Source organism: Malus sylvestris, chromosome 2 (assembly GCF_916048215.2).
Source record: "Malus sylvestris chromosome 2, drMalSylv7.2, whole genome shotgun sequence".
In the NCBI taxonomy this organism is placed as follows: domain Eukaryota; kingdom Viridiplantae; phylum Streptophyta; class Magnoliopsida; order Rosales; family Rosaceae; genus Malus; species Malus sylvestris.
The window spans coordinates 4,436,339-4,459,123 of record NC_062261.1 but is presented as its reverse complement, the minus strand read 5'-3'; the positions used below and the strand labels follow the sequence as shown (position 1 = coordinate 4,459,123).

General features: G+C 39.4%; 4 protein-coding genes across 5 annotated transcripts; 3 read left to right on the top strand and 1 right to left on the bottom strand.

Annotated features, from left to right (window-relative positions):
• The first annotated feature begins 1,256 nt into the window (after positions 1 to 1,256).
• LOC126595883 (E3 ubiquitin-protein ligase ATL42-like) lies at positions 1,257 to 2,974 on the top strand. Its single transcript, XM_050262279.1, has 2 exons — positions 1,257 to 1,457; positions 1,542 to 2,974. Exons 1-2 carry the CDS (start codon positions 1,442 to 1,444, stop codon positions 2,738 to 2,740), a joined length of 1,215 nt encoding a protein of 404 aa, XP_050118236.1. The 5' UTR covers positions 1,257 to 1,441; the 3' UTR covers positions 2,741 to 2,974.
• Positions 2,975 to 3,447: 473 nt separating this feature from the next.
• Positions 3,448 to 5,001, top strand: LOC126595863 (E3 ubiquitin-protein ligase ATL42-like). Its single transcript, XM_050262251.1, has one exon. The coding sequence runs from the start codon at positions 3,545 to 3,547 to the stop codon at positions 4,892 to 4,894; it is 1,350 nt and encodes a 449-aa protein (XP_050118208.1). The 5' UTR covers positions 3,448 to 3,544; the 3' UTR covers positions 4,895 to 5,001.
• A 4,192-nt stretch (positions 5,002 to 9,193) lies between these two features.
• On the bottom strand, positions 9,194 to 22,131 carry LOC126595845 (protein phosphatase 2C and cyclic nucleotide-binding/kinase domain-containing protein-like). 2 transcript variants are annotated; one of them, XM_050262182.1, is made up of 15 exons: positions 20,416 to 22,131; positions 20,067 to 20,198; positions 19,733 to 19,963; positions 19,508 to 19,633; positions 13,118 to 13,180; positions 12,942 to 13,024; positions 12,562 to 12,793; positions 12,171 to 12,487; positions 11,908 to 11,995; positions 11,733 to 11,799; positions 11,201 to 11,526; positions 11,011 to 11,076; positions 10,766 to 10,887; positions 10,040 to 10,196; positions 9,194 to 9,951 (listed from the first exon to the last, which is right to left on the bottom strand). In XM_050262182.1, exons 1-15 carry the CDS (start codon positions 21,448 to 21,450, stop codon positions 9,706 to 9,708), a joined length of 3,291 nt encoding a protein of 1,096 aa, XP_050118139.1. In that variant the 5' UTR covers positions 21,451 to 22,131; the 3' UTR covers positions 9,194 to 9,705. The 2 variants fall into 2 exon arrangements, with proteins under 2 accessions (XP_050118139.1, XP_050118150.1); XM_050262193.1 differs by having other exon boundaries at positions 11,201 to 11,478; positions 20,416 to 22,130.
• Positions 13,488 to 19,291, top strand: LOC126595846 (uncharacterized). The gene is made up of 2 exons (XM_050262209.1): positions 13,488 to 14,061; positions 19,101 to 19,291. The coding sequence occupies exons 1-2, from the start codon at positions 13,555 to 13,557 to the stop codon at positions 19,221 to 19,223; spliced, it is 630 nt and encodes a 209-aa protein (XP_050118166.1). The 5' UTR covers positions 13,488 to 13,554; the 3' UTR covers positions 19,224 to 19,291.
• Positions 22,132 to 22,785: the final 654 nt, after the last annotated feature.

The following is a 22,785-nucleotide window of genomic DNA, read 5'->3' as shown; positions in this document are numbered from 1 at the left end:
GCCTTTAAATTATAGGAACTTTAACGAAAAGTTTTCGGTACGGTTCATTTTAACGAAAAACCATATTTTTACGCTAAAAAGTCAATCATGATACTATTCACTTTACCCTTTATTTTATTCTTATCGTTAAAACTTAAAGTTTTTAAACTCTTTTCATTAGTTTTTCCTTAAATTATAGTATTCAAAAGAGAAACAAAATTTTGAAACAAAAACACACAAAAGTGCAAATGAAGAAAACGAGAAAGTGAAGATCACCACATGATAGCAAATACTTGGCTTTAGTTTTTTAAATTCATTAATTTATCTGCATGCTTAAATTAGAAAACTTAATTGTAAATTTTTAACAGGATGTTTGCCCCTCTTCTTCGTAATTAATCGAAAACTAAACACATTCGTCAAGGTGTAATTATGTGATGCAAAATAGTAAAGAATTCCATTATCAATTTTGTCGAATAAAGAACCAAACTAGTCTCAACAATTTTTTTTTTTTGAACTGTGGTTTTCACTTCTGTTTTCTCTTCCTGCACGCTATGTTTGTTTATCCCGAAATGTCAACTCAATATCAAATTCAGACCAGTTCAAGGTTGTAGTTAGAAAACACAAAAAGCATTATCTGAGTTAGTTTCATTCCTAATTGATGCTCTATGCAATGAGGTCACCTAAGCTCGATTCAAACACTCAACCCTTTGACTTTCTCAGCTAATTTGCATGCACCATACGCAACCAACAATTTTGACCTTCATCCTCCAGCTAAAAACCCTAATAAACTCTTTAAAATTAGTCAAATCACAAATTAGTAGTCTCATTACTAAGCCTTTGAGAAGACAAAGTAATCCAATGGAGGGGACAAATTACATGTGAAAACCTCGTAACAAAATTTCACCTTACTAATCGAGTTATATGTTAGCAACAGTCGTCCACATGAGCATGAATAATTGTAAACCAATGATAAATTGTGAGCAACAATATTCAATCGCTAATCGCTTATACATTATAAACGTTTGTGTAAACGGGGTGAGGCTAACATTTTTTTCCTTTAGTCGGAGTTTAACCCGTCGTGTATATGCAACACATTAGTTTATGATTTATCTTAACATAATTGATGTCATGTTGCAGGTGGTGCTTATATAATAATGTAGCCTGACATAAGAAGCAAATTTGTTTACATGCTCAACCCTCAATTATCTTAATAATTAATAATTAATAAACTCCAATACTATAAAAATGGTTTTATCAAATTAGACAGACATGAACAACCCAAGAAGTAACACAGAAAACTGACACATCACAAAACCAGATTGATACATACCCTTCCTGGAACAGACATTTCCACCCTTTTCCCCGAAACCTCAACTCCTCGACAACCATATATCTATATATATTCACATACACATACATACATATATATATGTATATTTATAGTTCCTTTTAGCTTCCAAAGATGATTAGAATTTTGGGTCAGTCTCAAAATTTCAAATTTCCAATGTTTCATTCAAGTTTGATTGGTTTTTTGCTTCTGAATTTTCTGGTGTTCCATGCAGAAGCACAACCTACAGGCATAGCATATTCTACTGATGAACAACTAAATTTTCAACCAAGTGTTGCTTTGGTGATTGGAGTTCTAGCAATCTTCTTTTTACTGACTTTTGTCCTCCTTGTATATGTGAAATTCTGCCACAGAAGAGCTTATGTGGTAGGAAACAACCATCTCCAGTCAACAGGATTTGTCACCGCAAGCGCTCGATTTTCCGGTATTGACAAGACAGTGATTGAGGCCCTTCCCTTTTTCAAATTTTCTTCACTGAAAGGGTCGAAAGAAGGCCTCGAATGCGCAGTCTGCCTGTCGAAATTCGAAGATATTGAAATCCTCAGGCTGCTTCCCAAATGCAAACATGCTTTTCACATCAGCTGCATTGATTACTGGCTTGAAAAGCACTCAAGCTGTCCTCTCTGCAGGCACAGGGTTAGTTCTGAGGACTTAACTTCCATTACCTACTCAAACAGCATGAGGTGGATTAATCAATCAGAGCGCCGCCAGGACTCGAACATAGAGCTCTTTGTTCAGAGAGAGGAGGATCACAGCGGTTCTTCAAGATTCAGTGTAGGAAGCAGCTTTCGAATAGTTGAAAATGCGATTGATAAGGAACTGTTGATCCAAGGAGTTGCTGATGTGACAGAGGAGGGTCAGAAAGTCCTGCACAAGCACAAGCACAAAATTGTTGTTTCGGATCTTGAGTTTAAGAACAGATGGAGCAATGTGAGTTCCTCTGACCTCCTGTTCTTGAATTCTGAGATGCTTGACACGATGTCAAGCGATAGGTTCTCTTTCAGAGATTTAAATGATGAGCAGTTTTCGCCCGCGAAAGCAACAGGAAATCAGGAGATTGTGAAGATTAGGGAGGAGATGGAGATGAAGAGATTGTTTGAGGACAAATTTAGTACAATGAGCAAACATAGTTCAGCTTTGGTTCCTTCTGCTTCAGTTAGCATAGAGACGTCAGCTCATGCCTCAAGTTCTGTGAATCAAGGCGAGAAAAGATCCATGTCCGAAATCACTGGTCTTTCGAGATTTGGGAATTTGGGTTCTAAGAACAGGACTAGAGAGCTTTCTCTGCTTGAAAACAATGCAAAGGAGGAAAGAATGAGGCGGCTTTGGTTGCCGATTGCCAGAAGAACAGTCCACTGGTTTGCCAACAGAGAGAAAAGGTCCCCACAGCCTCAACGGCCTTTAGATGTATAATTTGAATCAACAGAAGATTTAGGTTTCATAGGATTTAGGTAGTTTGTTTCGAAGTTTTAGAGGAATACACGCACTTTCAACGCTGTTTTATTTTTCGATTCCTTTGTAACAATACATCGTTCTAAATTTTTAAGGACACAGGTAGCTTCTATAGATGTCAATAGAAATCTTATACAAATATCATCTTCTTGAATCAATGAAATTATATGTTGTCGTTTGCTTTTGCTTCGAGAACATATTGCTTCTTTGCCAAGAAAGGAATTTGGATAACTGCAAGACATTACCAAAATTTTTAGAAGACAAATAAATCACATACAAAACTGAACCGAAACATAGAGGTGACAAGTTACCTGCGAAAGCTCGTAACAAAAATTTCAATCTCTTCAACTGGTTTTCACCTTGCGTGCTAACGACTGCATTAGCTTATCTTAACATGATATGTTAATGTTTTCTTTTTCCTAGCAGGCATATTCCTCCTTTTCCCATCACAAAAATTCTCTAAGGCTCGAAAATTTCAATGTGTAACGGGTTTTCACCCGTCGAGCTAATGACTGCATTAGCTTAATGGTTTGTATTAACATGACTGATGTCATGTGGCAGCTGGTGTTTGTATTTATAGTGTAGGATGATTCCAAAAGAAAATCCATAAGAAGCCTCATTTGTCTAAACCCTAATATACTGCAATATGAAAATAATAATCAAATTAGGACACATAAGAACTGCCAAAGAAGAAACCAAGAAAACTGAACTATCACAAACCAGATTGATATTTCCCTTAAACTTCAATTTCACCCACAAACATATATGTCTATATGGTTTCTTTTTTCGTTTGCAGAATGCTTCGAAAAGATGATTAAAATCTCGGGTTTTCAAGATTTTGATCTTCCAATGTTTCATTCATGCTTGTTTGTTTTGCTTCTCAACTCTGTGGTCTTCCATGTTGAATCACAAGCCCCAGATGTGCCTTCTGATGAAGGAAATAAATATCAATCAGGTGCTCATATGGTTATCGGTGTTCTATCTATCATGTTTTCGATAACTTTTGCGCTCCTAGTGTATGCCAAGTACTGCTATAGAAGAGTTCCTGTTCGACAAAACAGTCTCCTGGAAACAGGACTTATCAGTAGTAGCTCTCGGTTCTCTGGGATTGACAAGACTCTGATTGAGGCACTTCCTTTTTTCAGATTCTCTTCTCTCAAAGGGTCGAAAGAAGGTCTCGAATGCGCAGTCTGCCTATCGAAATTTGAAGATATTGAGATTCTCAGATTGCTTCCCAAATGCAAACATGCTTTTCACATCAGCTGCATTGATAACTGGCTGGAAAAGCACGCAAGCTGTCCTCTCTGCCGGCACAGGGTTAGCTCTGAGGATCTCACATTCGATACCTTCTCGGATAGCATGAGGGTCTTGTCGAATAACCAATCAGAGAATCGACATGACTCGAGCATAGATCTCTTTGTTCAGAGAGAGGAAGATCGCTGCGGTTCTTCGAGATTCAGCGTAGGACGCAGCTTTCGAAAAAGCAAAAGGGTGGTTGAGAAGGAAGATGAATTGTTAATCAAGGAAGAAGCTGCTTGTAGTGATGTGACAAAAGAGGATGACAAAATCCTGCACAAGCACAAACACAAAATTCTTTTTTCTGCTCTCGAGTTTAACAACAGATGGAGCAATCTGAGTCCGTCTGATCTTATGTTCTTGAATTCGGAGACGCTCAACATGGTGTCAAGCAACAGATTCTCTCCCACAAGATTAAACGATGAGCAGTTTTTGACCGCGAAAGCAACGGGAAATGAGGAGATTATGAAGATCAGGGAGGAGATGGAGATGAAAAGATTGTTTGAGAACAAAGTTAGCACGATGAACAAAAACAGTTCGGCTACAAACTCAATTGTTCCCTCTACATCAGATAGTACAGCAACTTCAGCTCATGCATCGAGTTCTACAAATCTAGGAGAGAAAAGATCAATGTCCGAAATCACTGCTCTTTCGAGATTTGGGAACTTGGGCTCCAAGAACAGGGCTAGAGAGCCTTCACTGCTCGAAAACAATGCGAAAGAGGAAAGAATGAGGCGGCTTTGGATGCCGATTGCCCGAAGAACAGTCCAGTCGTTTGCCAATAGAGAGAAAAGGTGTCCACGGCCCTTGGATGTATGATGATTTTGGTATCAATTCATACTTTCAGTTTCCATAGATTTTAGGTTCTTTATTCACAACTTCAATATAATTGCTATCAAATTTCAAGCACCTACTTCTTGAATCCAATTTTTTTTTTTACTTTGACAAGGCGATATCACAAACTACTCTATTCTACATGGTGGAGGCTTCGAACTTAGGTTTTTCTCAAAAAAACCACCCTTGTTCCATGAACAAAAATCATGCTATTTCCCTCGGTTTCAACAATTAATGATTGAAATCTCTTTTTACATTTCAAACTCTTTGATGAAATAATGATGAAATTGTTAGCCACCTAAATTTACACAAACCAACAACAACAATGATAAAGTCTTATTTCACTAAGTGGAGTTTGTTGTATAAATCATAGTACGTCACTGTACTCAGTTTTGCGCTAAGTCTTTCGTTAGCTTTAAACACTCCTTGTCTTTTCTTAGAGTCTCTTTCTAAATCCTCCTAAATTTACACCAAGCCAACATCAATTTATTTGTAGTTGACTTAAAAAAAATTATAAAATTACAGCTCCCACATTTTTAAGCCAAGTAAATTAATCTAATTAGTCCTTATACTTAAAACGTCATGGTTAATCGTGTCTAATGATGATCACATCTGAAAACGACTTTGATGAAAAGATTTAAGAAGATGCTCTTTGAAGCCATCGGACGGATCATTTTGATCTATTTGGTTGGAAAAATTCAACTTTAATCAGTCACTTGTTGTCTTCTCATGAAATTTAGAATCCTGAACTGTTATCATTACTTTTTATAAAGTCAACAAAATTACCCGTCACGGTTGTGGTAATGATGTCAGGAGCAGTCTGCTTCATTTGTCCTCAAGGAAAGCAGCCACTAATCAACTTTGCATGTTTATCTTAATTATCTATTAATCTTAATTTTTTGTTTTTGTCCTCACAAGTTGTCGTCGGCTTGATCCCTCTTAGTTATTCAATTAGGTTTCGTTTTGAAGTGTTTTTTAAAATGATTGAAAACGTTTTTATATAAAATATTTTTGGATATTAAAAACACAATTATTCCAAAATTCACTTACATATTACTAAAGATTGGTTTTAAAAAAAAATCACCAAAAACATTTTCACCTATTTTAAAAGCACTTCTAAACAAGATTTTAATTTAGAGAGCTTTATATATAGAGACAAAAACTTTCACTATATTTCAAAAGAACTCTACTAGTTTTTAAACATGTCAAGGAGATACAAAAATATAAAAACAACTAAAACCCAACCCAAAAAAATTGAAACAATGTTTTAAAATATCAGTTATACCCATAAAGCTTTAGGGTTATTAATAGAGCTCAACCCTCATAACTCCAACAAAATTAATGTGTCATAAGCTCAACCCATCGTCAATTGTTTCTACAGAATTAGTTTTGAAACTATATGTAGAATCAGTTTGTATAATTTATTACTAGAATCAGTTTAACTCATCATCAACCATTTTTGCATAATCAGTTCAACCCGTTTTCGACCATTTTTGCAGAATCAGTTCAATCAGTTTTCGATCATTTTTGCATAATCAATTCAACTTGTCATCGACCATTTTTGCAGAATCAGTTCAATCCGTTCTCGATCATTTTTGCAAAATAAATTCAACCAGTCATAGACCATTTTTGCAAAACATCTTCGACTATTTTTGCATAATCATTTCAATCAGTCATCGATCATTTTTGCAGAATTAGTTCAACCCGTTCTCGACCATTTTTAGAATCTAAGTAATAATGTCAATTAGCAGAGTTCTGATGCTTCCTTGTACATCTTTGATTTTTTTTTATTTTAAATTTTTATAATTTCAATCGGAGCAATAAAGATGCTGAAGTTTATACGTTTGCCTTGGTGGTATGGACTCTGGACCCTGAACCTGGAGGCTAAAGTTTATCTAGTGGATTGATGCTTGCATAATTAGTGCTTATTAAGTTTACTCTGTTGCCTAGTTGGTCCTTGGATAAGTTGGTCTTTGTTTTTAGTACTAGCTTGGTTTGTTTTATTTCTACACATCTTAATTTGATCTTAGTTGTATTCAATCTATGCACATGTTGGCGATTATTATGTAATATCGATTTTCTTTCACAATATGTGTATTAAGGGCTAAACAAACTACACCAGTAAGCTAAAACTTTTAAAACAGTGCAAGATTCATCATATTTTTCATAAAATATATCTCATTTCATTACACAAAACTCAGATTCACAATACTTATACACAATTAAAGAATTCGATTCAAAATTGATATTTGACTAGAGCCGCCATTCAATAAAAAAACCTCCAACCGAACATGAGGAGAGGTGGGTGACGAACATTTTGCCACCTTTTTTTATTTTTTTGAAAAACTGGAAATAGCATTCCAAGGCAACAACCAACATAGTACACACAAAGAGCCCAGATACAAGATTAACACAAAGCAAAAGTGGGCCCAAACCAAAGCCCATAGAAAACTAAGTACAAGCACAAACGGGCCAAAAAAGTTAAACAACAGAGCCCAAAAGATCAAAAGAAACCCTAGTCTTCCACGTCCACCGCCTCTGCTACAGTGAACCACCACGAGAAGCCAGCCTTCCCACGGCCAACCGACAAACTCCTCTCCAATCACAACCACAAGGGATGAAACAAGCCACGAAGGGGAAGAAGTCCGTGGCAAAACCCGGGCAACGCTGCCAACAAGGGTGGCACACTGAAATGCTTGAAGCCTTGGTTGGCTCCCATATGTCAAATATGGGTTGCCACGAATATGATTAGAAATTAAATGTGGGTTTGACCTTAATCACTTCAAGTACCATCTCATTATTGTAAATATAAAAACTAATAAAAATAACTTGAACTCGTAACAAAAGGAGATATAGCTCCTGATAGAAAATGATAAAAAAACCTCCCTCAACAATTCCTTTTCGAGGGGCATGAATAGCCAAAACACAAGCACAGTTTCACTCTTCGTGGTTTTATGATATCTCAACAAGTACCCAATTTGTTTTTTGAATGACGGTCGGTTTATCTACATATTGATTTCTATGTTTTTAAATTTTAAAAGAAAGGGTTATTAGATATAAAGGGTATTTTTGTAACTTACACTCCATACAAGAAAATCTATGAGGTCATCTTCTATATGTATTAATTTTTGTCTCTTCTTGAAATGTTTAAAAATTGTTGTCTAAATATACAATTAAGTATTAAAAGTATACTTTGTGTAATTTTTCCTTTAATTTAATTTTACTGTTGTCTAATTCAAAACAACCGTAACTTGTAATCAGTTATCCATTTAAAAAAAAAAAAAAAATTCCTGCACTATATAAATATATGATGCTCTCTTCTCTCTGTTTGTGATAGTACTCCCATACTTTCTTAATTGGAATAGGATCCAATTGGTGCTCTCTTCTCTCTGTTTGAAGATCCTTCTAGAATGGTTAAGAGCGTTTTTTGATAACTAAAATGCTTTAGCAATATTTGGCAAAAATAATTAAAAGCGATTCTTGATTCTAAAAGCAGTTTTCGATGCTTTGTAGACAATGTACTTCAAGAAATACTTCCACTAGATTCTTCATAAAATAAAATAAATAAATAAACAAAAATTGTTACCCTCCAAGATAATTTCTAGCATGAACCATTGAACCCGCATAAATGCAAGTACTTCATACAAAAGCAAGCGTTATCTGCAATAATTGGGCGTAAAGTGTATGTAGGTGACTTTTTAAGTCCTCAGTTGAATTTCAAGCTCAACTTTGAACAGGTGGTGGAAACTACCAAACTGGAGTACGCAAGGGCAAAGAGAATTTCCGATGGAGCGGTGAAATACGTAGAGATCAGAAAGAACACCGACGAATTAGTTTGACAAAGTAAACACATCATGTTGATAAAAGTTGCAGACCCACATTTAAAGGTGGTAAGGTTGGTTCCGTCAGTTCTTTAGAATGCTCTAACATACCTGATATTTCAGTTGTTTTAACCATTATATCTTTATTTAAAAATACAAAATTAAAAAATTAACGATTAAAACATCTGGAATACCGAGATACATCGGAGCACCCAAGAGTTTTTGTGGTTCCATTTGGAGCTCCAAGTGGCACTTGCAACAAGTGAAGCAAGTTCATGGTCAAGAGTTGAAGAACATGTTCGGCCCCGCACACAACACTACCCAAGTCCGCGATGGTGTCCCGACCCTATGGCCGAACGACCAAACATTTTTTAAGCCTTGGCCCTTGAAATCGACAAGCTATATGAGTATTTGAACAATCAAAGCATCAGAGAAAATGAGAACAAGATTTAATAAAACTTGCTGGAGATCAATCAGTAAGGTTTTCCATTACTCAGAGATCCAAGTATCTGCAACACATAAGAAAATGATACAAGCGAATTCCAACAGTAATCGATACGAACAATGAATACTAGGAGACTCGCGAGCCGTAGAAGTACAACTGGAAACGTATAAATTCATCAAGGAATGACCCCTCATTCATCTACACATATACGTATTTACAGAGGGGAGAAATTCGCCGAAAAGAAAAAGAGAATGAAAGGAACAGAAAATTCATGAACCGGCCTCTCCATGAACTAGTCAAATGGCTATCAGCAGCGGCCTGTGATCCCAGAAGATATATACTCTTCTAATGCAGCTACTATGTAATCACGTAAAATATAACGGGACCACAGGCAAGGTGAATCTCAGGATTGTAACTTCTGCATTTCCTCCATGGGTTTTGTACGTCCTCTGAGTCAAATCTCACAGCAGAGACGAACCCCCACCTGGAAATTTTTTACAAATGTGGGAATTCGTGTATTTTTTATCCTTCTACCAGTCGTCAAACCATTCAGGAGTTTCGAGTTCTTCTCCATTTCGAGATGGAGAAGCTAGAGGAACAGAACAGTCCTCGGAGTGACTTCCCAAATGTTGAGTTATACGAGAGGTGATCTCATGAGGAACGGGCAAACTACGGTCTTTGATCCCTTCCCAATCAGTGCCATCAAACCAGGGATGCCTTTTGACAGATTCATAACCTTGGCTTCCTAGTCTGGTGTTTTCATCAACCTCGAGTAACTGAACATATTATTATAAATAGAAGCATGTGAAAATTCCTTAAGAGAGAGAGAGAGAGAGAGAGAGAGTAAAAAGATTCCTACAATACCTTAGTGATGAGATCGACAACTTCAGGACTAAAAGTTTGCGGTAGAGTTAGTTGTCCCTTTGCGATCTTTGCAAATGTATCAAGCTCACTTTGTCTCCATGAGCCGAATGGCATTTCACCCCGTAGCATGAAGTATATCAACACTCCTAATGCCCACCTGCAAATTTGCAAACAAGTTCAGGACTGCAGGAGGTCTCAGAAAGATATGGTCAAGGCAACCATAAAATAAAACAATATGAAATATATATACAACTTCGATCTCAATGCCTAAAACTTCAATAATTCCGCCGTTACCAACAAAAGAAGGGATCTGTTTCCATCTTAAAACTTTTCCCAGAGATCTTAAACAAATCTAGATACTTGCAAATCTCACCGGATTTCCTAGTAGAATCACATCTTCTCGCAAATACACTCAAAGTCCTCTAGCATATATTCTCACTATACCATTAATCCTAATACTGATTTTGTAATTTTATGAATATTTCTGTCGAGAATTTTATATCAACACTTAGTGGGATAAGGCTTTGTTGTTGTTGTTGTATGAATATTTCTGTCAAGCATTTTCCTCTAATTTCTTGCAAATTCTCTAAGCCTCCATACTGTCTAATCCTGAATAATTTACTTCTTATAGAATTTATTTCATATTTTCATGAAAAGCTACATAAATTTTTAGTGATGTATAGAATATCTAGTTTAGGATAAACAAAGAATGTATCGCCTTATTACCAGTCAGATGGAAAACCATGGCCTTTTCCCTGGACTACCTCTGGAGCTAAAAAGTCCACCATGCCACAAATTGTATATGTTCTTTCGCCGGATAACTTCTTCCCAAACTTGAAGTCCACTAGCTACAATATAGCAAAATTTTAGTAATTAAGCATATTTCATCTTCCCCCTCTTCAATTATTCCAGCGTCAATCCAGATACTATGAATGAACACGATTTGGTATGAAAAACAAAACATTACAAACCTGTAAATATCCTGTTTGGTCCAACATTAAAACATCATGAGACAACCCTCTGTAGAGAACGTCATTCTGAAAGTCAAATTACAAAGAAAAATAAAATGAGAGATGTTGAGAAAGAAAGATGTTACTTAAACAGTCACGGCACTAGGAGTTAAAACAAAATGGTGGAATAAGCTATTTCCAGACGATGGACCTTGTGGAGATCTGCCAACCCAGCAACTAGAGAGGCTGCACAAAATTTGGCAGACGGTTCATCAAGGGGAGTGTGAAGTATCGAAGCCAACGGACAAGCAAGGCAAGTATTAAACAGTATGCCAGCATGTGTCTGATCAACACACGTGCACAGAAACTGTGGCACACACGCCGAAGAGCTCATACTCTTGATTAGATCCTTCTCTTTTAACACTTGCGCTTCCTTTCCCATCCTTCTGACCATTTGCTTTGAAAACCTTTTCAAACTGAGCAATTTTTCTGATAGGCAATCAGATTTAACAAGAAGAATTCCCGTCAGCTTATGTACTGTTTTAAACAAAAATAAATTCTTCTCAGAATGTTGCATCTACTAATTGGTCTCCCCCATTCAATGCAGTATATGTTATCGACTTCTTTGTCTAACAAATGATACATCATTTATTACTTCAACATAAATCCTGCATCATGTAGAAGCCCAACCTAACAAAATAAAACCAAAAAATGAAACGAACCCTAAAACACAAACAACCAACCTGAATCTCTTAAACGAACAACTCCAATTTCACTGCAGTCAGTGCTATACAAAATTGTTTTCCATTCCTAAAATAGAAAAATATATAGCATCAACAAATGACACAATAACTCAATTAAGCATTTATCCTTAGAAACTCAGAAACATATAAACAAGCAGGACACTCAATTCCATACTAGATCAGACAACTGGACTTCAGTAAGAGCAGACATATCAATATTCTTGGCAGATTCCTTTGGAACTTCTGAAGAATAATCCCTTGACCTACAAATGACATCAACCAACAGCATCAGAAATATGCAACAGTCATGAGATATCCTGTCTTATAAAAAAACTTTAAGAAACTGTCATATGCCATTAGAGAGTTCCAGTGTTAAGCATGGACTTCAAAAAGGTAGATTAGTAAAATTTATGAACTGAGACTTCCAGAGTAACATACTTCTGATCATCCTGAGAAATCTTTGTCAAAGGGCCAACGGCTGAATCAAAATTTTCCTTTGTTAAAACAGCACAGGTGACATCTCCCACAGCAACTGCTCTAAACAAATCAATATGTTCTCCAAGAAGTGCCCATTCACCAAAGCAGCTTCCCTCCGTCTTCTCCACTGAGAGCTCTTTACTGCTCTGAGGATAATCATCTTCTTTTTTATAGTCAGAATTGAGACTCCGGACAACTGAACTACTAGCTGAATTTGCATCAAAAGTAATCCTCACTTTTCCCTTTTTGATAATGTATAATCCAACTAGGTCTTCACTCTGCACATACATGTGAAATACACATTAAATATAGGAATAAAGAGTAAATGATATTCTTAACAAAAATAAAGTACCTTACTGACTATTGTCTGGCCTTCTGAAAAGGAAACTTCAGACAGAGAATCGGCGATATGGCTCAGCTGTAAGATTGTCAGCCTCGATAGAAGATCCACTGATCGAAGCAACTTCAAATATGACAAATTAGAAAACTCTGATGTTAAAATTCCACGGAAGTCTTCTCTTTTCAAAGCCCAAAGAGTTCCACTGGTCACAGCTCGAACGGAGGCCTGTAGTGGTTTGTTATGCCTGTAGTACCATATATCACAGAATCAATTAAATAGAAATTAGAAAAACATATGATGCACTATTACAAGAGGAATCAGACGGACCAAGGAAAGCCTAAACAGCCATTTCCTAAACCAACAGATAAAAAAGGTAGAAATAATTAACTCACATTAGCGCTAGTTCCCCAAAGGATGACAGCTTATCAGCTGTATAGCGCTGCAGAACCCTCGGAACCTCTCCATTCTTTTCTTCCTGCCATGATCATATCCAGTCAACAAAAAAGCTGTGGGGCCTCATGAAAATTACCCAAATGAATTTCAAGTAGAAAAAGGATATATTTAAAACCTGGGTTGCCAACACCTCAAATTCTCCACTGCCAACAACATAAAAGCAGTCACCTTCACCACCCTACAAAATACAATAATTGTTACATGTAATATAACCACACAAAATCGTAACATTTAACTTCTCTATATTTTGTACATGGAGTCTGTAGGCTGTTTTTGGCAATGGATCCGCATTGTGAATGTAACTTCAAAAATTAAACTAATATTGCAACCCTATGGACCACTCATTTACTAGGCAGGAGGTCCCGGTAAATTAGTTACATAAATTGTAAATATGTCTGTTTTAGTTACATAAATTTCTTGGCCATAGGGGTAAGCATGAGTTTGTATATACTATTTTCTTCTTTCTGTAGAAGTTCACGATCAAAGCTTAACCTTTGGAGAGAAGTGTTGGAATCTAAAGGTCTTCGCCTAAGCCGATCAAAGACAGAATATATGGAGTGCAAGTTCAGTGCAAATGGAGGCCAAAACGAGTTAGGGGTGAGGATCGGAGATCAAGAAATACCAAAGAGCGACCGTTTTCGTTACCTAGGATCTATCTTGCAAAAGAACGGAGAATTAGATGGAGATCTCAACCATAGAATACAAGCTGGATGGATGAAGTGGAAGAGTGCATCCGGCGTGTTGTGTGACCGCCGTATGCCACTGAAGCTCAAGGGAAAATTTTATAGGACGGCAATAAGGCCGGCGATGCTGTATGGCACAGAATGTTGGGCGGTGAAACATCAACACGTACACAAAATGGGTGTAGCGGAGATGAGGATGCTTCGTTGGATGTGTGGGCACACGAGAAAGGATAAGATTAGGAATGAGGATATCCGGGGTAAAGTAGGAGTAGCCGAAATTGAAGGAAAGATGAGAGAAAATCGGTTACGGTGGTTTGGACATGTGCAAAGAAGGCCTACTGACGCTCCGATTAGAAGATGCGACTATGGGACAGAGGTTCAGGGCCGAAGAGGTAGAGGAAGACCTAGGAAAACTTTGGAAGAGACTCTAAGAAAAGACTTAGAGTACTTGGATCTAACGAAGGACATGACACAGGATCGAGCACAATGGCGTTCTAAGATTCATATAGCCGATCCCACTCAGTGACTTGGATTTTCCAAGTCTCCAACCAAGAAGTTTTCCTCACTCGGGAAATTAAGGGAACACTACCCCAACCTACATGCTCCACTCAGAAAGCTTCAACATACAAGCTTCAACAAAAGAAAATTCAAAGAACTTAGCGAAGAAGGCTTTGGTGTATTTAACACAATACGTTGAAATGAAGGAAAGCTTATTTATTGATATCCCCGATAAGCTACAAATATGTACATATACATGAGTCAAAATAAACACACAAGAGGGAGCCTTCACAAAGGTTGCTTAGGAGAAGTCTCAGCAGTCGGTAGAGCCCCAGAAAGAGAAGGCACCGGAGGGGGATCATTTGGAGCCTCAGTACTGGACAGAACCCTAGAAGGAGGAGGCATCAGAGGTTGATCATTTGGAGCTTCATTACGCGGTACAGCTCCAGAAGACGAAGGCAATAAATGCCTTTGGAACAAACCCACAAATCTCTGATGATCAAGTAAAACCTGACCATCAGTTTCCTTCATCTGGTCAAGCTTCCTCTTCATGTTTGTAGCATAGTCATGTGCGAGCCGGTGCAACTGTTTATTCTCATGCTTTAGCCCTCTAATCTCCTGTTTGAGACTCATCACTTCAGCCGCCAATGATTCAACTTGGCGGGTTCGAGCAAATAGGCGTTGGGCCATATTAGACACAGAACCTGCACACTGAACACTGAGAGCCAGCGAATCCTTAACAGCTAACTCATCAGACCGTTTGGAAAGTAGTCTGTTATCTTTGGGAGTGAGAAGGTTCCTGGCCACCACCGCATCGGTCATATCATTCTTCATCACGGAATCCCCAACGGTAAGAGGACCAGTTGGGGAGACGAAGGATGGGCGCCATATGTTGTCTGGAGAAGGCGGGGCTGCCTCTTCAACAAGGTTCAAGTCAAAACGACGGTCGGAGGGGCCAGACATTTTCAAAGGTGTTGAAGAGAGAAGAGGTCGGACAAATCAAGATCCTAGAAGTGCAAGAATGAAGCTTCTACTGGTGGAGATTCAAGTGTGCTTTGGAACTTAATGCCAGCCTCTATAAAAATCTGCACTCGACGGAGCTTCAGAAATCAAAGAGGCGCCTGCTCAGAAATCGAAGAGGCGTTTGCTTTCTCAAAAGTTGGGCTGCTTAGAGATCACGAGGGTTGATCTCAGAAATCGAAGAGCCGTTTGCTTTCTCAAAAGTTGGGCTGCTCAAAGACCACGAAGGCCGATCTCAGAAATCGAAGAGGCGCTCGCTTTCTCAAAAGCTGGGCTCCCTAGAGACCACGAGGGCCGATCTCAGAAATCGAAGAGGCACCTACTTTTCCAGCCTTGTCAGCACCTGTCACACGCACACTCAGCTTTGCGGAAATTATGGGCATTCTGTCAAAGACTTCTGGGGAAGTAGAAAACACATGAATCTTACTGTTCAATCACCCACTTCCCACACGCAACAATAGCTCATGGGTACCACAGATAACTTTGCCAAAGTTCTCTGCCAAAGTTGAGCACGTGAAGCTTGCAGCTCCCACTACATCGCTCTGACCAAGAAGGGTAAAAGAATAGCAAAGAAACAGCACTAACAAAGTTTAGACCCATAAATTTTGAAGGTCTAGCTACCATATTATTACCCACAAGGGTAAAGGAACAGTACCACTGCTGGATAATTGGAAAGTCCATGTTTGTCAACCTCTGTGCTTCGTGGCAAGGTAGACTAGCAAACATACCCAACCTTTACTCACATTCGAGAAAACACTCCCAATAAGATTGCTTGCTCCAAAATCGAAGAGGCACCATCCTCCGAATCTAAAGAGCCAGACTCCCAACATGACTACTTTCTTAAAAATCAAAGAGAGGGTAAAGGAACAGTACCATTGCTGGATAATTGGAAAGTCCCTGTGTGTCAACCTCTGTGCTTCGTGGCAAGGTAGACTAGCAAACATGCCCAACCTTTACTCACATTCGAGAAAACACTCCCAACAAGATTGCTTGCTCCAAAATCGAAGAGGCACCGCCCTCCGAATCTCGAGAGCCACTCTCCCAACATGATTACTTTCTCAAAAATCGAAGAGACACTGCTCCCCGAATCTCGAGAGCCAGACCCCCAGCATGATTGCTTTCTCAAAAATCGGTGAGGCACCGTTCTCCGAATCAATCGAAGAGGCGCTCGCTTTCTCAAAAGCTGGGCTGCTCAGAGACCACGATGGCCGATCTCAGAAATCGAAGAGGCACCTACTTTTCTAGCCTTGTCAGCACCTGTCACACGCACACTCAGCTTTGCAGAAATTATGGGCATTTTGTCGAAGACTTCTGGTGAAGTAGAAAGCACATGAATCTTACTGTTCAATCACCCACTTCCCACACGCAACAATAACTCATGGGTACCACAGATCACTTTGCCAAAGTTCTCTGCCAAAGTTGAGCACGTGAAGCTTGCAGCTCCCACTACATCGCTCTGACCAAGAAAGGTAAAAGAATAGCAAAGAAACAGCACTAACAAAGTTTAGACACATAAATTTTGAAGGTCTAGCTACCATATTATTACCCACAAGGGTAAAGGAACAGTACCACTGCTGGATAATTGGAAAGTCCCTGTGTGTCAACCTCTGTGCTTCGTGGCAAGGTAGACTAGCAAACATGCCCAACCTTTACTCACATTCGAGCAAACAGTCCCAACAAGATTGCTTGCTCCAAAATCGAAGAGGCACCGTCCTCCGAATCTCGAGAGCCAGACTTCCAACATGACTACTTTCTCAAAATCGAAGAGAGGGTAAAGGAACAGTACCATTGCTGGATAATTGGAAAGTCCCTGTGTGTCAACCTTTGTGCTTCGTGGCAAGGTAGACTAGCAAACATGTCCAACCTTTACTCACATTCGAGACAACACTCCCAACAAGATTGCTTGCTCCAAAATCGAAGAGGCACCGCCTTCCGAATCTCGAGAGCCAGACTCCCAACATGATTACTTCCTCAAAAATCGAAGAGACACTGCTCTCCGAATCTCGAGAGTCAGACCCCCAGCATGATTGCTTTCTCAAAAATCGAAGAGACATCGTTCTCCGAATCTCGAGAGCCAGATACCACATACCACTTTTTCAAAGTGCTCTGACAGAGTTAAAACATGTGAAACTGGCAGCTCCCACTACCGTGCTATGACCAAGCAGGGTAAAGGAATAGCATTACTACTTGTTAGGGAGACTCCTATATATGTCGACCTCCATCCCCAACGGACAGGCAGACCTGCAAAAATGCTCAACCCTTCATCATATCTGAGAGGGCACTCCCAACAAAGCCTTTCGAAATATTCAGCTTTCTTTCCCCCCGATAATACCTTTGCAAACAAGCTATACTAGAGCAAGAATATCTCATATCATCAGGGTTAAAAGCAAGAGTATCCCATATCATGCTTTTTCCCTGTTTTTTCTTTTGGCCTTGTTTTTACCTGCAAGACAAGGAGAAAGAGAGCAATCAGTCAGCACTTGGAATCAAGCTTCCAGCCAGGAACTGACTGCCTGGAACCCCTTACCTGATTACTTACCTGGCATTGCTCTCGAGTACTCATCTTCATCATCTTATGTTTCCAGGGAAGATTTCGCATCTGCTTGAGGAACAGATAGGGCAAGTGCGAAGGATACAAGGAAGCATGTGGAGACAAGCGTAACAGCACACGTGCCGATACATCCATTACTCTGTCAAAAGCAAAAGTATCCCATATCAGCAGGGTGGAACGTACTCTAGATTTGATGGACTTGTTTTGACCCTCAAATTCTTCAGTCGGCCTTATACTCTGGAGGAAACCAGAAAACCCTCCAGCTCAGTTCAAGAATAAGCCTGTGGAAAGTTACTTCTTCAAAAGCAAAAGTATCTCATATCATCTCTTCTCATTTTTCTTCTCTTTATCCTTCATGCTGCTGCAAGATGGGGAGAAGGTGAACAATCAGTCGGAGCTCTGATTGCTTACCTTGTCTGTCACCTCTTTCAGCAGACCCCCTAGCTCGGCGACTTGGGGGACTCCTACTACATGGTTTGTATCGCGCTTGACCAAGCCTGAAACTACAAGTAAGCTTCAAGTGAAATTGATACATTACCTTGTGCATCTCCACCAGTTAAAGATACCACCCCTGGATGGAGGAAGAGTACTTCCAGAGAAGATGCCACATCTACCTATGAGACAGATAAGGCAAGTCAAGACGACACCACACTCCGATACTTAGAAGTTTCGTGATTACGAGATCATTATCCCACAATATTTCCTAATGTCATTTGTACTAAATCATTCACTCGTACTCACTAAAGGAGAGCTTGAACCTATGTACTTGTGTAAACCCTTCACAATTAATGAGAACTTTTCTATTCCGTGGGCGTAGCCAATCTGGGTGAACCACGTACATCTTGTGTTTGCTTTCCTATCTCTATCCATTTATATACTTATCCACACTAATGACCGGAGCAATCTAGCGAAGATCACAAAAAGCGACCGTTTTCGTTACCTAGGATCTATCTTGCAAGAGAACGGAGAATTAGATGGAGATCTCAACCATAGAATACGAGCTGGATGGAAAGAGTGCATCCGGCGTGTTGTGTGACCGTCGTAGGCCACTGAAGCTCAAGGGAAAATTTTATAGGACGGCAATAAGGCCAGCGATGTTGTATGGCAGAGAATGTTGGGTGGTGAAGCATCAACACGTACACAAAATGGGTGTAGCGGAGATGAGGATGCTTCGTGGGATGTGTGGGCACACGAGAAAGGATAAGATTGGGAATGAGGATATCCGAGGTAAAGTAGGAGTAGCCGAAATTGTAGGAAAGATGAGAGAAAATCGGCTCTGGTGATTTGGACATGTGCAAAGAAGGCCGACTGACGCTCCGGTTCGAAGATGTGACTACGGGACAGAGGTTCAGGGCCGAAGGGGTAGAGGAAGACCTAGGAAAACTTTGGAAGAGACTCTAAGAAAAGACTTAAGAGTACTTGGATCTAACGGAGGGCATGACACAAAACCGAGCGCAATAGCGTTCTAGGATTCATATAGCCGACCCCACTTAGTGGGAAAAGGCTTTGTTGTTGTTGTTGTTGTTGTAGAAGTTCACGATCCTGAATCCTGCAGTTGTAAAAGCATTCCAAGTAAATTTGAACTACACCCGAATTGATAGGCATTTTACATATATTAATTCTTTTCAGATTGGTGATGTGATAAGTCCATGTCTGCCACTCATGACTCTGCCAAAAGCACTACAATTATGCGCAAGAGCAATGAAAGGCTATCGCTATAAACAAGAAAAAGGAAAAATTAAAGAAAACGAACCTGTCTAACAACAACATCTCCAGGCTGGAACTCAACCCTTTCCATGCAATCCAATAACACCTGACACTGAGAATCAGTAAGCTTTCTGAAGAGGAAATGGTCGTGCAAAGCCCGCTGAATGTGTGCCTATTTACCAAAAGCAAATTTTCAGAGTAAGAACTCGCGATAAAGAAATTGGCATAATTTCTGCTCTTTCATACAAATCACGACGAACAGAAAGCATACTTCTTCCTCCCAAGTCTTTCTATGGGATGGCGGTGGAGGAACCCAAATTTGCCCATTTTCTAGAGAACTCTCAATCACACGAAGGCGTGCCCTTGACAAATCATGTCTGGTGCGCTGGTTGCTAGAGTTCCACCCAGTGGGTGAAGGAGATTCACATCCTGTAACCTCTACAACTTGAGGAACAGTTGGTCGTAAAGCAGCAGCAGGGCTTACTGATTGACGGATGGACGTCTACAATAAAAAGACATTATTAGTTGACTACATTTCAGCATATCATATTCACATGAAGACAATGCACAAAAAAGGTCATTGTTTGGACAGCAAGTCCTCTTACATCAGTCAGCCCATTTACATGCACAACGATCACTGTAATATCATCTGTACGAGTTTCATACTGCAGCCAGAGTTTATATGATTCAGCTACAATTGCAGCACAAGCATCACGGGGATCTTTAAATTTTGCAACCTGTAAATATAGTAACAGAATCAAGAGAAGTGGAAAAAATAGAAAAAACCATGAAGGAATACTCAACCAAACTAAACTCATCATGCCCAACAATAAGAAAGCAAACAAACAATCATAATCAGTGGCAACGAACTTATAAGCATTCAATAATCAGAGATAAATAAGTCTAACAGATTCCACACTTGAATTGCAACAAAGAGAAAGCAGGATACCTTACCATATCCACCACAGCTTGGCTAGAAAGGAACTCAAAAACTCCATCACTAGCAAGAACAAAGAAAGGATTATTCTGTGTAAGCTCTAAAACCACGATTTCAGGGTTGGCAACAACCCCAATTGTCTCAGCAGTCGAATCACCAATACTCCTCGTAAAAGCTGTTCCAGGATACATTCCGTTTGGCACCCACAATCTAGGTGGATCACCATCATCGCCTTCTTCGGTTCCCCAACACTGCACATCTGGATTCTTCAGCCCTTCAATCTGATCCAATGTAAGAACTCTTGCACCACAAAGCTTAACCCTTTCGAGCTCGTCCACTCTAAATGGGGTTTGATCAATTGAAAGATCCACGGCCACGATGTCATCCCCTTTCCTCTCTGCCATAACGGCCCTTGAATCACCCGAATTTGCAATGCATATTGTCCTACCTCGAACCAAAACCGTAATTGCAGTTGTCCCGCTCATGCTATCATCCAAACTATCAGCGTGCAACTGAGAATTGGTTGCAATAAACGCAGAATGGCATGCCTCGACAGCATCCACTTGAAACTTATTATTCCTAAGCAAATTCTCACACAACTTTCTTTTCACAAACTGCGAACACTCAGCTCCGAATTCTCCATGACCATCAAAGACCCCAAAGAAATGGTCATCCGGATTTGTCCCGAATGGCGTGTGGATGCAAAAGCTATCTTGGTTAGCCTTATCAAGAGCATCAGGGTAATAACCTCTCTGAGACAAAAAAGAATACCGCATTTCGAAGTTTCCCGAAGGAACCTTCACAGTTCTTGATCCATTGGGAGGCAGAAACTGTGATGAAACCCTACGGAGCCTAGTGATACCCACCTCAGCATCCCCAGTTAAGTCAGACTGGTTGAACTGGTCTTGAAGCTCACCTACTTCTCCGTTGGAGGAAGTAGGAGAGAACACTGGGATCTCAGTGCTCCTCACATCCTGATTCTCTTTCAATTTCGGAACTCTCGGAGAACAAACCTCTCCAATGCAAACTCTCGAATACACACAACCCATCATTCAAAAACACAAATTGAATCGAACCCAGATGCCAAATTTACCTGAAAATTCATCAGTTTCAAGTTCGAACGAGCTCAATCACTCTGCAACCCATCACTCGAAAAAGCAAATCGAAAGGAACCCAAATGCGGATTTTACCAGAAAATTCATCAGCTTCGAGTTTGAACGAGCTCAATCACTATACAACCCATCATTCAAAACTGCAAATTGAATCGAACCCAGTTGCCAAATTTAGCTGAAAATTCATCAGTTTCGAGCATTCGAGTTCGAACGAGCGCAATGACTCTGCTTCCTCTGCTTCTTTGAGCAAAATAAATGAGATTTTGTTGGATTTTTCTCCGGCCTTATCTTCCACAGCTGCCCAGAAAACTACACTTTCAGAGAATGAAAGGAAACCGACCCCCCAAAAAGTATTAATTTCCAAAACCTTTATGAGATATTCAAACTGTTAGATATTGTCCAGCAAATTGGAAAGCGACGTTCTTGATCTACTGTGCCTCTCACAACAACCGTTACAGTAAAATACAATAATAGAAGCAACTAAACGCACTTCTGGAAAAGCACTTCTGAATGTGAAATATTGGAAAACAGAGAGTTGGGTTCTGCAGAGGAAGCCCAGAAATCTGTTTGCTTGAGTGACTCACTCAGCAGGTACTTTGCTTTTGCTTTGGGGAAGAGTTTGGGATCGGGGAAGAGGGAAGGGGAAGGCGCGTGGGGACAGGGAGTGGTGGGGTGCGGGTTGCGGATTAGACCGGTGTCACGTGTCAGTGTTGGCCTATGCAAATGTCACTGCATGTGTTTTTGTGGACGATGCTATTTCCACGCTCCGTGACGGGAAGTGTTCTTCACTTTCATGTTTTTATGGTACGTTTGTTTGGAAAAGTAAATTTATAGTAATTCTCACTTCAATATCTTAAAGTACATCATTTTTCAAACTTTTATTCATCAAGTTTTTTCTATTTTAGTTTCATATATAAAGTTGCGCTTTTCTTTTATATTCATACTTCTATTAGATTGACCGTTAGTAATTATGTTAGTAAATGTTGTCAAATGGTGTCCAATCACGAGAGTGTGCGCCAAACGGCGTTCAATCATGAAAAAATGAAAATTTTCAACTTTAATCATAATTCCGACAATGCAACTTACTGGTCACGACAGTGTGTAACATTTTTCAAATCTTATCTTTGTAACTTAGTGTTGTTTTGTAAAAAGATTAGTAATATTTTTTTTCTCGTAATAATTCATAAAAATTCTTTTCTATATATAATTAAAATGATAGATGAAAAATGATGCGACCATTCTCTAGGATTTCTGGCATATATAGATTAAGGATGT

What these genes read in the sequence shown, in the direction of transcription:
- LOC126595863 (XM_050262251.1), top strand. Translation starts at nt 3,545, where the DNA reads ATGTCTATATGGTTTCTTTTTTCGTTTGCAGAATGCTTCGAAAAGATG.
- LOC126595846 (XM_050262209.1), top strand. Translation starts at nt 13,555, where the DNA reads ATGGAGTGCAAGTTCAGTGCAAATGGAGGCCAAAACGAGTTAGGGGTG. An exon ending in GATGCGACTATGGGACAGAG is followed by an intron (nt 14,062 to 19,100) that starts GTTCAGGGCCGA and finishes TACGGGACAGAG; the next exon opens with GTTCAGGGCCGAAGGGGTAG.
- LOC126595845 (XM_050262182.1), bottom strand. Translation starts at nt 21,450, where the DNA reads ATGATGGGTTGTGTGTATTCGAGAGTTTGCATTGGAGAGGTTTGTTCT. An exon ending in GCCAGACAATAGTCAGTAAG is followed by an intron (nt 12,488 to 12,561) that starts GTACTTTATTTT and finishes ATGTATGTGCAG; the next exon opens with AGTGAAGACCTAGTTGGATT. An exon ending in ATTTCTCAGGATGATCAGAA is followed by an intron (nt 11,996 to 12,170) that starts GTATGTTACTCT and finishes TGTCATTTGTAG; the next exon opens with GTCAAGGGATTATTCTTCAG.